At 41.2% G+C, this 16,391-nt stretch overlaps 1 protein-coding gene across 4 annotated transcripts in view; it reads left to right on the top strand.

Annotated features, from left to right (window-relative positions):
* LOC101864142 overlaps positions 1 to 16,391 on the top strand; it is a 63,907-nt gene that overhangs the window by 1,053 nt on the left and 46,463 nt on the right. For 2 of the 4 annotated variants that reach the window (XM_035969691.1, XM_013082348.2), the window contains exon 2: positions 8,880 to 9,008. In XM_035969691.1, coding sequence (XP_035825584.1) covers positions 8,891 to 9,008 — 118 coding nt within the window. In that variant the 5' untranslated portion in view covers positions 8,880 to 8,890. Of the gene's footprint in view, positions 1 to 5,736; positions 5,824 to 8,879; positions 9,009 to 13,746 lie in introns of those variants that run through there. The other 2 variants (XM_035969690.1, XM_035969689.1) reach the window with 2 other exon arrangements.

Below are 16,391 nucleotides of genomic sequence, written 5' to 3'. Positions count from 1 at the left end.
GGGGCATACAGAAAGTACCTTGATTTGTACAATCAACCCATTCCTGCCCCCTCGTTCGTCAACCTGCCCGTACCGGGAAGCTGGAACTCTATGGTTTCAACACAGAGAAGCGGGCTCAGGCCTCTAAGTTATTACATGTATTACCTGTATTATTACCTGTCCTGGGCAACAACGTCATTGCACACCGGACAGGTCCGTAAGTGCTCAGTTCCCCCCAGCACCAAAGCCCGCATGCGAGAGTTGTGATTGTATCATAAGGGGCGTTGTGGTCGACAGAGTGCTGTGTTGAGCGAGATGTCAAAGAGTGAACTAAAGCATTTTACATAAAATTTGTGTGTCCTGAGTGGGAGTAAGATCTTCATGTGATATGTGTGGAAGAGTAAAGTGAAGCATTCATGTATGTGTGTGAGTAAGATGTTCATGTGAGTTTGTTGTGATACATACTTGTATGTGGAAGTGGAAGAGTAAAATGAAGCATTCATGTACTTGTGTGTGAGTAAAAGATGTTCAAGTGAGTTTGTTGTGATATGTGATGAAGAGTAAAATGAAGCATTCATGTACGTATGTGTGAGTAAGATGTATGTGAGTCTGTTCTGGTGGTTGTTCTTTTTAGTATGTCAATAAACATTAGTTCTGTCTTAGTACTCTTAGGCCCACTGTACAAAAGGATTTCGTCTTTGCTTCTTTCCTCTTTTCAAACTCCTAAGACCACGTTTCAAATGTCGAAGTACGAAAGAGAATCAGCAACGCAGTGGGACAATATGAAGATCTACTGACCACAGTGAAAAGACGAAAGCTAAAATGGTATGGGCATGTCACAAGATCCACAGGACTTGCCAAAACAATCCTGCAAGGAACCGTACAAGGAAAGAGAAAGAGAGGAAGGCAGAGAAGGAGATGGGAGGACAACATTAAAGACAAAGAGTGGACAGGAAAGACGATGGGTGACAACCTGAGGAGAGCAGAGGACAAAAATAGATAGGCCTAGCGAGAGCTGGTTTTCCAATGCAGTGGTGCCCCAACGGTTGCCCCAACCACGGGATAGAAGAAGAAGAAGAAGAAGAAGAAGAAGAAGAAGTTGTGCTTCAATTTGAGTGTGTTGGTATGTGGTGTAGGGCGCGCCGGTATGGGGTCCAACCCATGGCAGAAAACCCGATGTGTGCCGGTATGGGGTACTTGTCATGACATGCGTCAAGTCTCTTTTTTATACACTATCTGACTAAAATTTTCATCCCACACCGACAGGAAAGGCTGGCCTCTCAACGAAACGAAATTTTGGGTCGATGTTTTTGAAAGAGCCGAAGCAGAGACACCAGAGACACTAAAATATAGAGACAGGAAACGAGGCCTCGCGGTCCGTGACAACAGTGCATTTGCGAACGTGACCGCTGAGACGCGAGCTAAAAATAACCAGGCGCGGTATCGACAGCGAAGCGCGTCGCGTCTAGCCTAGGCCTAGCGAGGCCTAGGCCTTATCGAAACGAAGCGCGTCGTATCTAGAGGGGCCTAGGCCTAGCTTTCTGCGGCTTAGGTCTAGCGCAATCAGAGAACTGGCCAAGGTTGCATATTTGTAAACACTGCCTCTACAATCTATACTCTTCTGGCCTACAGAAAAATTTACACATGTGGAAGAAAACAGGACAACAGATTTAAAAATTGAATTCTAGATCCAGGCCTAGTTATAAAATAATGTTGATCTGGCATAAAGCCAATACATGTCTTGATAACGTAGACCGAAAACTAGATCTAGATCTACATCTACATATCTACATCTAGATTATCTAGATCTAGATTCGAGAGATCTAATCTAAAAAATCTAGTCAGTGTCAGTAGTTACATAAGAAAAAAAAGTCATCTAGATCTAGATCTGTAGGCTTCCAGCATAATAAAAATATGCCTGCCTTAGCCTAAATATAACTTTGATCTAGCTTACAACATAAGCAGTTTTAATCTAAGATAGCCTAATAAAGGTTAATACATTTTTACTTATTTTATTAATTAGTTACATTATATTAGCCATGCATGGGGTCTGTACTGTGGGTAGGGAAGAGTTGGCGAGAAAAGAAAGAGAGCATGCAATAGCATATAGATCTCCTATAGGCAATGATGAGGAAATGCAACAAACTGTAGAAACAGAAAACAGATTTCGTTTTGTGTAGGCTAGGCATATGAATAAAATCAAGAATACAATGCGACAGATCGAACCCACCAGGGGCCTTTATAATCAATATTATATAATATGAACACGTTATGCATCTTTCGTGGCTTAATAGCACTTTACTGAAACTGGCTCTCACAAGTGGGTGAATGTGACAGTCTTTCTTACTAATCTTAGACTGCTTTGCCTTATGCATTGTCTCTTGTTGATTCTTTTGTCCATACTTCTCTGTCAGGCACATAAATTTGGGACATTACAAACTTCAAGGGTGGTCCTGACAGGGTCAACTAGCACTTCCTTAATTAATTAAGTAAGCTTTGTAATTTCTTTGTCTCTTTAATTTTGTTACATGTATTCCGTAGTAGATCTATTACAGCAGTCTTCTTAGATGTCAAGGTTTGTTTTTTCCGCTTTTAATTTCTTCTTCAAAACTCTCACATCACATTGCAGACACTTGATCTTTTGTCATGGACAGGACCTGTATCCTTTGGAACTGGCCAGGAGGGAACAATAATTATTTATTTTGGAGGGTTTGGAACAGTAAACAACATGGGCACAGCATTCAGCACTAGAATTGTTCAATATATGCAAATTTCCACAGTTCAAATTGCTCAGCGCACAATTGTGACAATGCATTTCCATGGTACACGTATAGGTGACTTACTATCTTGAGAACCAAAGTCAGCCTTCCGATAATTCTAAATTCATTACCCATTTTTATCTTTTACATCAGAAATATATTATAACTTTTTGGTAGGAGTGCGAAAAACTTAGATTGTAACACAGAGTTTTACAGGTAGGCCTATACTATAGACCGGGGCTCACAATAAATAATACACTGTGGAGGCCCATATTCTCACGTGTGCAGTTAAATGTTGCAAAATTCATAGATTTATATAGAATATAGATCTAGGTCTACTCCTTTAGTTTCATTTCATAAAAGAGAAAAGTGCTTGATTGATTAACAGTTTTGAGAAAGTACATCTACTGGAGATTTTAAAATTAAAATCTTTTTTGGATAGTTAAATGACATTCATCCCACATCTAACCCCCCCCCCCCCCCCAAAAAAAAAAAAAAAAAAAAAAGAAAGAAAAGAAAAAAGAAAAGTTTAAAAAAAAGTTTTAATAGAGGTTTTACGGCGGTCGCAACTGATAAATAAATAAACAAACAAATAAATAGAATAATAAAATAATTTTTAAAAAGAGATAATTAAGGCGGAAGGCATTTGAGTGCCTTTTCTTAGGTGGACTACTCTGATCTAGGATGCAGTCTGGTTTTCATACAATAAACTTGAATCTTGCCTGGCATATTTGGATTGGTTTAATTCTGATGAGAAGCTTCAATTTTAAAAAGAATTAAATACTACAAATGGTTCACTACTCTATCTAGTCAGTTCCGCAGAGGAGGAGTCGAAGCGCCACGGTACATAGCCTACGGATGCATTCTCCAGGTCTACAGTGTGTGTGTGTGTGTGTGTGTGTGTGTGTGTGTGTGTGTGTGTGTGTGAGTGTGTGTGTGTGTGTGTGTGTGTGTGTGTGTGTGTGTGTGTGTGTGTGTGTGTGTGTGTGTGTGTACTTTTTAAAAATGGAACTTATCAGTGAATTTTCAATGCCCACTCACTCTCAAACTGATGAAGAATTAAAGGGGAAATCAATACTGGGTGATCCCCAAAAATTCTTTAAATTCAGATCACTTTAAACACTGTTATAGCGTATTAAATACGGTATTTTCTTTTCTTTTCTTTTTTTGGAGGGGGGGGGGGGGGGTAAGCGCTTTACGGCGCCTGCGACAGCATATAGGTCTCATATGAACAGGCGGGGCACACTAAATTTTTTCACTTTGGTAGGAATTTTTAATTTTGCCCAGGTGGGGGCCAAAGCCTAGCCTACTCTTTTGATTTTAAGAATACGAAGGGATCCTTAATTAACTTGCGCAACTTACACACGGGACCTCCGAAATTTTTCGCCCTTATCCGAGAAGGCTAGGTGTAAGATCTTACTTACCATAAGGTCAGGTGACTGAAAGACAGCAGTCAGATAAAAGGAGTCAATGAGTGGCAGTAGTAGTACATGTAGTTAAAGGCTGCAGAAAGAGCCAGGAGCCCCAGAGGAGGAGGCAAAAGGGGGGGGGGGGGGGGGGGCAGAAAGTGAGGAGGAAAACAGATGACAAAACATATTGAGCTGGGAGGTGAAAAGAGAAAACTTTAGAGAAGAAAAATGTCTGTCCCAGTCATGTTTCAGACCTATTGAATGAGAGGCAAACACTGTAACTCTAAACTCTATAGACCACGATCAGAGCCCCCCCCCCCCCCCCCCCAGAAAAACGTGTATTATTCGCTAGATCTAGTTAAGTTATAGCAAGGTTTAACAATGTTTCGTCCTCCAAGGTTTAACAATGTTTCGTCCTCCAAGGTTTAACAACAATGTTTCGTCCTGGCATGACGGGACGAACAGAGTAACTAGGCTAATCGACTGCACTGTCGCATGTGTTGTGAAGAATTAGAGGTAGGAATGTGTAGAAGCAAACATTATAATATGTCTATGCTATGATAATAAGGCCCAAGGATAGATCTAGATCTAGATCAGGTCCTAGTAGACCCACTAGGCCCGCTACATTAGGCCCTTCTAGACCTAGAATCTAGATCTATAATCTAGATCTAGATCTAGATCTAGTTCTAATCAGGACCCGGACACTGATACTAGATCTAGATCTACAATCTATTATCTAATCTAGATCTAGATCTAGATCTACATCTATATCTAGATCTAGATCTCTAGGATTCTAGAATAGATCTAGGTCTAGAGTCCAGGTATTCTAGATCTAGATCTAGATCTAGATAGATCTAGATATCTAGTTAGGCCTAAATCTAGATCTAGATACGCCTAGATCTAGATCTACACATGAGAAAAACGATATTAAATAAGGTTAATGAAAAAGTACATGTGCAAATTCCACAGAATTCTACACTTAATTAAGTGTAGAATTCTGTGGCAAATTCTTACATTTCAGGGTCCTTTGGAAAGCTAAAGAATGCGGTGCTTTTTCGGTAGTTCCCACCCCCCTTATTTGAGCCTGACCTACATCTATACGTTTGATTCGCGGTGAGCTAAGATATCAAACTTAACAACTGCAAAACATTAAATTATGGTAAAATTCAGGGGGGGCCCCCCTGAACCCCCCTTCCTATTTTTATTAGGTCAGGGGGGCAAGCCCCCCTGAAACCCCCCTACTCTTGTGGCCCAAACCCGTGAATAAAATTGCGGGGTGGGAACTACCGAAAAAGCGCAAAGAATGCTAGGTCTGATAATTGTGCGATCTTGAATTGGCACGGACGCAGACTGCCGCAAAACACCAGTTACACTTGCGGGTGACTTGCGACTGCCGACAGCCGCCATTAGCTTTGTTTACCGCGCCTCGTTTCACGATCAGCTGGTGACCTGGATACCCGAAAAGAGGCTTCGTTTCCGCTCTCTATAATTAAATACTCTCTGGAGACACTAAAATGTTCGTTAATCCGTTATTCGAGCCCGTTTCCGGTAAGCGACGGAGCAGTATCCGGTTTCGTTCTATCATCAACGAGAGCTGTAGTTTCTGCCTCTCTATCCCGTAATTGAATTTTTAGTAATTTTACCGTTTTTTGTGAGTGTGTTCCACGTGAAGTAAGGTAAATTCTGATTTTATTGTCAGAACGAGTGTTGATTCATGGCTCATTTGAAACTTAGATGGCCCAAAGTAGAACCATTTTTCTTTAAATCCAACAATAACAAAACTCAGCGTGATTAGCTGACCCAACATGTATTTTATAGTCCCCAGAATTAGGGCGCAGTATTCGGTTTGGTAAGATTGAAGACTACCGGACCAGCAGACTGACTTTGCCTTAGATGTCTCAACCTTAAGAATTCATAATTTCCCTGTTTTTAGTATCTCTCAATGGAGAATCTCGGACCGGTAGATCTATTCATTAAAATTTTGTCAGGGGGGAGAACTCCTGAACCCCCCCTCCCCCCTCCTCCACCCAACCACCCGCCCCACCTACCCCGCTTTCTTGCGCAATAATGTACGAGTGGTCCGGTATTCTTCAATCTTCCCTCCGGTTTCGTTCTTATCAACGAGAGCTGTAGTTTCTGCCGCTCTATCCCGTAATTGAATTTTACTGTTTTTTTGTGAGTGTGTTCCACGTGAAGTAAGGTAAATTCTGATTTTATTGTCAGAACGAGTGTTGATTCATGGCTCATTTGAAACTTAGAAGTTAGATCTTGATGGCCCAAAGTAGAACCATTTTTCTTTGAAAGTGTTCTCACCCGCCCGGAAGTTCTCGCAAGATCAACTCCTCCCCTCTTCTCTCTCTCTCTCTCTGTCTCTTTCTGAATACTGTCTATCGGTGTGGACGATCAAATTGACCAAAACAAAGTTAAAAAATGATGTTAAAACACAAAAGTAAATTAATTTGGTTGTCTACAAAGATGTTACGGCTATTTAACTTTTCGAATCGAGCCGAACTACGCGTGTCGCCATTTTGTTTTGCCCGGAAATTCTCGCGCTACTCCTCTCTCTCTTTCTCTCTCTCTCTCCACTGCCCACTGACAAAATTGTACGCTTATAGTAGGCTACAGTTGTAATGGAACGTTTGTTCACGGCACAGAATTCTACAATTTTTCTGTTATCACAGTGTAGAATTCTGTGGTTTAGGGTGAACGCAAAATTTGGTGAACGCGCACCGGGTGAGAATAGCCACAAGACTCGCCTGCACTGTTCTCACTCCGGGTGAGAATAGAGGTGGCCTTTTTCTTTACCACCAACAAAACTCAGCGTGATTGAGCTGACGGGAAGATTGAAGAATACCGGACCACTCGTACATTATTGCGCGAGAAAGTGGGGTAAGTGGGGAGGATGGTTGGGGAAGAGGAGAGGGGGGGGGGGGGGTTCAGGGGGGTCTCCCCCCTGACAAAATTTTAATGAATAGATCTACCGGTCCGAGATTCTCCGTTGAGAGATATTAAAAACGGGAAAATTATGAATTCCTATGGTTGAGATATAGGCAAAGTCAGTCCGCTGGTCCGGTATTCTTCAATCTTACCTAGATCTGTGAGCAATCATTAAAGTTTTTAAAAATCTAAGTAAGTGCTGTTGTAGGCTAATATTGTATTGGTGTGAACTCTATCTTTCACTCAGTTGTATGCTGGTTTATATATATCTAGAATCTAGATCTAGTAGAAAAGAATTTAGTAAGCTTAAAGTATGATCGTAGGCGAGGTCTCCACATGTATCATGATGAATGCGGGTTGATTAAAAAAAAAAATGTCATGTAAGGTGTAAATCAACACATTTAAAATGATTTATTTTTAGAAGGCTTGATTCTGACCCTACCTGTCAGGGCAAATCAGCGCTGGCAGCAAAAAGACCTCGATAGATCTATAGGCCCTACTCGATAAATTGTTTCCCCTTTTAGGAATTAAACTCGGGTTTCCTGCATGCAACAGTGAATTGTCTATCCTTTACACCACATGCTTTTGAAAACAAACCAATGACATTTATAACCAAACATGCCAGTCAAGAACTTAATTTAATTTAAGCTTACCGCTCAGTCAGTTGTTTGGGGTGTTGTAAGGCAGAGATTCAAAATGAAACCAAAGCTTGGCCTAGTTTCAATTGATTAAATATGCTCGCAGTCACTGAGACTCATGAGAGATTAAGCTGGTGCAAATGATCTTTGGAGTCATTTTCTTTAATATAGGCCAAGGGCTTACTGAATATTAAAAATATAGCGGATACCGTATAGGCCCGGTAATAACAGGGATCCGGTAATAGCAGGGATTTTTTAAATCCCTGTTTTTTCCTACTCTTTGTCTCTATTAAAAATTATCGGCAATAACAGGGCCTCATCGGAGCCCTATATGCTTATAACAGGGACAAAGGCTTGTTAATAATGTGTAAAAAGGAAGAGAGAGAGAAGAGAGAGAGAGTGACGCAGTGATGGAGCAAGCCCACACAAGCCACGCCACTGCAAGCACACGCAGCGAATGAAGCGAGAGAGGGCTGCAGTGTGCTGCAGACTTCGATCTAGCCCTAATCCTAGCTACACGCACGCATAATGTGTCATGCACAGGCCAAAACTTCTGTTCGTGGGTACACTTGTGGCATGAATAAATACCGCTGGATTAGTCCACTCTCCTTGCATTTCTGATTTAACAGGGATCTGATATAACAGGACTTTTTCTCTGGTCCCACCATCCCTGTTATATCAGGTTTCCTCTGTAGATCTCTATTGTTTTTCATTTTGATATTGTAAAATGCATGATATATTTTTTTTAATGAACATGAACACCAAATGTTCATTTTTAGCAGCGTCTCTCCAGAAAGTGAAAATGATCTGTAGGTGTAGGTCCTCCACTCTCTCTCTCTCTCTCTCTCTCTCTTTCTCTTTCTCTCTCTCTCTTTGGGCCTATATAATTTTATTGTAATCTCTTATGGGTTCAGATTATTGCCCTGTGAAAGTTAGTTGAATGTTGTCATGATTGTTTGTGATTTGCATTGTGCAACCATGGCAGTTACAATTGTAGTTCTTGATGTCCCACTTGTTTGAGAAGAAAACTAAATTGTTTTAACAAAATGATAACTCCTTTCGCTCTTTTTTCTATCAACATCACTTTTGACATTATATTTACGTGTAAATGTCCTTTTTAGTCTAGTATTAAAAAAAACAACCTTATTCCTTTTCAGGTTGTCTTGTTATGCAGATTACAGATGCATGGCCATCTAAAAGAGTGAACACGATGAAGTACCCATCTAGATTGTTAGTGGGATGTATTTGCCTTAGTCTGATGTTTGTGACTACATCCTTGGTCCAAGGTGAGTCTGGTTCTTTTCTTGTTTATTTATTGTTTGCTGACATAATAAGATCATGCATGTGTGTGTTTCATGTGTGCTGCCTCCTGAATTATTTAAGTTGTGTTGATGGTTTTTTGGCATAGTTCTATATATATTATTATTATCTTAAAGCTTGATTAAAATTATTTTGTTGAGGATGAAAATATACCTATATCTATCTATATTGATCAGAAGTCAAAATATTTGCTATTGAAGGTCGTGGGGGAGGAGGAAGGGGGCTGGTAGCGAAGGTAAAATTACTGAGAAAATGGTCTCCAAAGTTTGGAGTGTCCCTGGACACTGATGTACAATTTGTGCTTTTGATCAAAGTGTTAAGTAAAATCTACACCGAAATATATTTTTTAGGCAACCGGTATCGTGGTAATAAAATCTATGCGCACTTTTTCACGACCTGTCGTGGAAAAAAAAGCTAGGTGATTTTTCCCGACTTGTGATCAATAAACAGCTGGGTCATGCCAGAAGGTTTATAATATATATATATATATATATATATATATATATATATATATATATATATATATATATATATATATACAGTCAAACCTGTGTAAGACGGCCACCCATTGTCAAGGAGAAAAGTGGCCGTATAAGACAGGTGGCCGTCTTAGGCTGGACTGATCAAGATGAAGAAAACAAATTATTCCTATCAGAGGTCCCAATCGAAAGTAGCCGCATTCTTGTTTTTGTTGTTGGTGGTGGTGGTGGTGGTTTGTATTTTGTTTGTAATTTTTATTTTGTTGCTGATTTCGCAAAAGGGTGACAATAAAACGAAATGTATCAGACGAGGAAGACCGAGTGCGATGTAAAAACAAACTCATGGGTCGCCACCACTCGGAGAACGAGCGACGTTTCTGTCACAAGTTCATGTTGACGTCCTTTGTTACTTTGTTACAGACTGGGTAAACAGTGACCACTCATCTCCCTTACGATTTGTGTTTAAGTTCTGGGCGGGGCTTATGGGTTATGAGGGATCACACGCTTACCTCACCAGCAGCTGAAAATTGGTAGCTATTGGTCAACAGTGGGAGGGGCCTACGCAACATGATCGGTTGGAGGGACTACCTAACAACAGCGACAGGGGATTGAATTATGACGGCTCGCCCACAACGCCAGGGGCCAAAGCACAATTTATGACTAAACGAAATGGAGTCACTAAGGTGGCCGTCTTAGACGGGTGTTATTGCTTAGTGTGACAGGGGTTGTGTGTTGAAATAAGGTGGCCGCGGCCGTGTTGGACAGGTGCCCGTTTTACACAGTTAAATTATATAGAAAAAACGCAAGGGGGGAAATGGAAAGTGACCGTTTGTACAGGTGGCTATCTTATAGAGGTGACCGTCAGGGCAGGTTCGACTGTATATGTATGTACAGTCGAACCTGCCCTGATGACCACCTCTAAAAGACAGCCGCCTGTACAAAGGTCATACCGGAACGTTGTTGTGGCCATGAAGAGGTAATATGTTCCTTGATCCGAGTAAAAGAATAAAGATGTAAGTGTAATTTTTTTTTTTATTATTAAAAAAATGTAAAATATCAATACAATCTTCAGATTGCAGCGCAATTATACCATCGTTAACGATCGTTAAAACGCGCAGTGCAATCTTAAGATGGCCACGCAATTATACGGTCGTTAAAACGCTCAACGCACTTCGTAAGTTGCCTTACAAGTAGTTCGACCTGATTTATAACTGTTAAATCTCAGCGGCACAAACACAAACATGCACATACAGCACCTCAAACATAATACTTCTATGAGCTGGATTAGGCCTTGTAGTCGAGAAAGTTGAACACACCCAACAAAGAACCAATGAGCGCATAGGTATCTGTGTCAGTGGGGGAAAGTGTGTCGTAAACTTTCACCCCATTGTCAGGGCTAGGAGAGCGTGAGCCCTCGGTACAGTGTTATTTTTTCCCAGTCTTCTACCTTTTTACGAGATGAGTTTCATTAAGGACGGGCTGTGGGAAAAGGGCTCATCTTTGCTGAGCCCTAAAGACATTTGATTGGCTGCTGGGTTACTATAGTTGTAAGCGGGGACGACAGTGATTGGATAAGCGAGCAAGCCGCCAAGTTTATCTCTCTGTGTTCATTGTGTGCGGTCATAACGGTTTCAACTGCTTGTTTTATATGGGAAGAAACTTTAATTTACTTTGGGATAGAGTTGGGGGTGGTGGGTGGGGGGGGGGGGAGGGGCTCAAGCCCGAGAGCCCGTCACTACCCACCGCCACTGCTCAGTGGAATCAGGCGCTCGTCAATTTTTGGGCAAACGGAGATATTGGTGCAGACCTGCCACTCTATGAAACCTCAAAATCAGGATCTCAGGTAGAAAAATTTGTGATTTTGTGAAAAAAATCGGGATCAACAGCAAATCACCAAGGTGACTGTCAAAGCTGACTTACAATTTTTGCAGGGGTGTCCATAAATTCCTTGGCCTTATGCTCTCTGTGTGTCTTTGTTTGTTTGCGTGCGTGTGTGTGTGCGTGTGCGTGCATGCGTGCGTACGTACGTGCGAGTTATCATTTTTTTTGTAAATCCTGAAGCATCGCGTCAAGCACTCCCTAGTCCAAGTGTCTATACTTACCAATAAGTCCCAAAATACATGAACTTAAGTTGACCCCGTCAACGGACGGTCCCCGACACGCAGAACTCGCACGGCGATGATAGGTCACGTGACGCGAATGCGCGATTGAAACAATTTTACTAACGGGTCCGACTAACTGCACGTTCACACAAAACACACGGATGAGCGACAGTCGTTCTACTTCTAGAATAACGACGGCGGCCGACTGACCAAATATACCAACAAATCTCTTATCCCTCATGTGTTCAGACAAAAGCAATGACAACGGCCGTATGTTAGTCTTGTCAGCGCAGACATGTTAGTTGTGTAAGGGTTAGAAAGACAGTCGCTCGCTTGTCCGAGTGTTTGGTGTGAACGCGCAGTTACCAGACCTCGGACAAGGCTTGTTTTGAAAGTAACAGCGGAACTACGAACATTATCGATTATTAAATGTCCCAAATTGTAACAGTTACCAAGCTATCATCGGAGAATTCTGGGTGCGGGAAAAGACCACACACAACTTGGGGGCGAGTCAACTACTAAATGCGGCATCGGTATTTCGGGAAATAGTGCTCCGAGTTCCTACTGACAAAAAGTTCAACGGGTGCTTCCCGCGATAAAGTAGAAGGCAGAGTAAGTTTTTAGAAAAATCCGGCACAACAGCGGACTGGGACAAAAAATCGGGATACACGCAATCGAAATCGGGAAAATCGGGATGCTTGAGACTTGGGGCAAAAAATCGGGATATCCATGGCAGGTCTGTTGGTGTCATCTTAAAGGTTGTTGATTTGCCTTGCTCTCGATGAAATAAATATCCATTTATCTTAAATTGAAGTCGAGATATTTGCAATTGAAGGAGGTGGAGTCGCCTGGTTTCACATGTAAAATTAGCAAGAAAATGTCCACCAAAGTGTGGTGACTTCCATAACTTAAGAGTCTTTGAAAAGTGAAAATTTACATTTTGTGTGCCTTTATTCAACATTTTCACATAAAATCAGGACATAGTAGTGTTTTTGAATGGATATATACTAAAGATTCTAAATGTTGAACCAAAAAAAAAATCAGAACTGGCCGGAAAAATGCAGATTTCTCGGTTTTTATTATTTTGACGAGCGACTGATTTCACCACACTGCCTCACATAGATATCAACATTTTCATTCTAGGTTAGATCTTGAGTCTACTTTAGTTGGGCCTACCCCTTGCTTACTCTTAGCTTTAGAAACCCCTCTCTATGTGGCAAAGTGGTAATTCAAACGATTGCTGACGACGGCTAAACTCATAAACTAGGCATACTCAAGCATAGCCTACTGTGACCAACTTTTTAAAAATAAAGAGTGTGCGCAAATAGGCCTACAACTTACTGCCGAGAGTTAGATTCTAGATCTACTGTCAAAGAATCTAAAAAGGCAAGTGCCCCCCCCCCTTCTTTCTCTTAAAAGTTTTTTAAAAACACATAGTGCGGCATAGATGATGATGCGGCAAGTGCAGAATTTTGGGATGGGGGCTACGGGTTTCGCAAGGGAAAGTTGGAAGCTCTCTCGGCACCCATCGCTAATCTGGTAGTGTTGACACCTTAATCGGAATGGCGGTAGAACAGGTCACTAAATCGGAAACTAGGTCTAGATACCCCCCAAAAATGTATGTTAGCTAATAGGCCTAGACCTTTACGGTAAGAGTTGGTTATTCTACTGGTCGAGAAAACGTCCCTAGCTTTTTTTCCATTACAGGTCGTGAAAAAGCCCATCGACTTTATTTCCATGACATGTGAAAATACTGGCTACCACATTTTAAAGTAGATTAGATATAATTTGAATGTGTTGAGCCAAAAAATAAAAAGAGAAAATTGTCAAATACATCGCAACATCATTTTATGATAGTCTGGTTCTTGGTAAGTAACCTGCTATAAGGTTTGCCAATAGAACTGACACATGTATGTCCTCTGGGCCCCATCCTTTTTTCCCTACTTTGCAAAAATTGCAGAAAACGTCTTGCAAAAACTTAAGTAATAGCACATGACAAATCATTTTGTCAAATGGGGTGTAATGGTAAAGCTTTTTGCCATTGCCTGCAAAAGACGTTACTTTGATGCCAGGGAAGCCATCTACTTCACTGAGTACCTCCTTCTGTTTGTTTTCATCCTCAGCAAACATCGTGTCTTCATATCTTGACCCATCAAAAGACTGCGGATGGACTTATGACAACTACATAACTTTTGGTGTTCTGAGAATGGCAAATCCTCCCTCCCACAACGGCTCCAATGTCTCGTGCGTTTTCAATTTATCCACAACTCCTGGAAGTTACTTTAAGCTCACCATTAACAATTTTTCTCTGGGTGGCTCTGATGTTTGCGGAGAAAACTCAGAGAAAGTGTCGGTGGAGTTTGACCAAGACCCACGAGTTCCCCAGCACTGGCCAGACAGGATCAGCTGGTGCGGGAAGAAGAGGCCGGACGTCATGTGGCTTCCAAGCACCGTCAAGATTGTATACAACACCGGCCTGAACGGGCGAGGAGAGGGGTTTGAGATGACTTTTGAAGTTATTTCTAAAGACAGACAAGATTTCTGTGATGGGTTCTCACGATTACAGATCGACAAGAAACATGGAAAACTGCTGTATGCACCAGGTTACCCGTTTGAGATGATAACTCCCCTGAAATGTAACTGGACTCTCACCACTTCTTCTGGATATGGGATGGTGGTTCGGGTCTTGGCCCTTGGTGCTAAGACAGACTATAGAAGTTGTTTCAAGGATTACCTTAAAGTAGGAGCCAAGAAGTTTTGCGATTTTGTTACGTTTGGGACTGAAAATATTTACATTAAAGAGATGTCTACAACAGTAGAGTTGAGCATTTCTAAATTTGGATTTGAATCTGGCTCTCAACAAGAGATGGTACTTGACGTTTCATCTGTACTGAAATCGTCACGCTGCAGTGATGTGTACCACTACTTTTCTGACATTGTCCTGACAGAAGCTGTTGTTTTAGAAATGGATAAGCAAAGTAGGAAAACCTCCTGTGAAGTGAGGTTTGATTCAGGATCTGATGATAAAGTCATTGAATATAATTTGCTAGCCCCTAGTACTATGATATCACTTTTGTGTAAACGTCGGTTTTTCTCGCCTTCGATGATTTTCTATCTTGAAGATGACGATGGTACTGTTTTTAATGTATGCTCCTTCTCTATGAAAGTGTTTCGTAGTTCCGGTCGACGGTTAGTTTTCACTTTAAGACGTTACCGGACATATAGTTTTGCAGACATAATTGCTTCTTTTCAAGCTGTGGACAAGTTTCCTCTTCCAAGACTCCTATTGTCTTCTCTGTCATCAGCTGTACACATTCCTCAAGCTTTTTTGGCTTCCGAGAGAGAGCGAGAGAGAGAGATACATTTGCAATTAGGGCTGACTCCTTACATCATTGAAAATAGTCGTGATGCTGTCACTGCTATTAAGATTTTCAACAACAACTGGACCGAGGAACTCACTCCTGCTAATATGTTAAAAATGTTCAACGGTCCAAATGTTGACTATTTTGAACTGACCAAAGACTGTAATGGTGACCCTCGAAGTGAAAAGACTCTCTACAGTAAAGGAACCTGGCTGGTTACGGTACAGATATTAGCTGATCTCATCATGCCTGATGGCTTTTGGCTTGTGGTTTTGCCTGTGAAATTCAAACCGTTATACACAAACTCGTTGAAAAACAATGTAATTGAGTTGAAAAAACATGCCCTGCCTTTTGGAAAGAACCTCCATTGTTTTTGGAAAGTGTCCAACAGTTCAAATACATCTATTCAAAGTGTGAAGCTGGTGAGGAGTGATGATGGTGTGCAATACGAAATTTCTGAGCTTTTGGCTAGTGGCAAGAGACGAAACCCTCCTCTCATAGCAGCCCCTTCACACAATGAATCACAATCCTACTGGATCTATTCATTGCATAACATTGAAGTATATGTCAGAATATTGCCAGATCCCACGCAGACAACAAGAAATGAATATTTTCTTGCTCAATATAAAGTCATAACATCTCCAGCTTCTGTTGCAGAGACATCCTCTTGTCTTGGCACAGAGCTCCATGCTGAACAAGCAACAAAGACGGCATCTTCCCCCAGCTACCCTAACTATATCATGACAGATCTTCAATGTGAATGGCGTATTAAGAAGCGTAACACACATCCAGGAATTTCTGTTGCTTTTAGAGAGCTGCCACAATGTGAAAAGTCTTCTTCAGATGTTTACATAAAAGTAAATAGTCAAAACTTGTGTGGAAAGGAAGTGTTTTTTCGAACGTATGAGAGCGATGAGGTGAAAGTAGAGCTATCTTCCGGTCACAGCCTTGGCAGTTTGCCTGGATTTTCATATACATATCGATCGGTGTATCCGTCTGTTTTCAGAAGTTGTAACGAAACCTTTCGGCTCAGTAGTTCTGCACCTATGAAAAGGATAGTTGAACATTTAAAGCCGGAATTCTTTAGTGGCAGTTTGTCTTGTTGGTGGCGCATCACTGCCCCATCGCCTGATTCCTTATTCAGAATGGAAATCCACAACCTCTCTTTTGGACAGAAGAGAGACTCAATTGATTGTACAAATGAACTAGAGTTAAGGGATGCAGAATCCCACAAGTTTATTTATAATAAATGTGATGACAGTGAGCAAAATAAATTAGTTCGTCATAGTTTTTCTCAACATTTATTAGTTTCTTTGCATTTGGGAGAGGAATTTGAGCATGATTTTTTCATGGATATCACCTTCACAGCGGTTAAAAACACTGGATGTGAAGGGGTTACAAAAACC

This window comes from Aplysia californica, unplaced genomic scaffold (genome assembly GCF_000002075.1).
Source record: "Aplysia californica isolate F4 #8 unplaced genomic scaffold, AplCal3.0 scaffold00170, whole genome shotgun sequence".
Taxonomy (NCBI): Eukaryota; Metazoa; Mollusca; class Gastropoda; order Aplysiida; family Aplysiidae; genus Aplysia; species Aplysia californica.
This window is presented reverse-complemented; position numbering and strand designations above follow the sequence as displayed.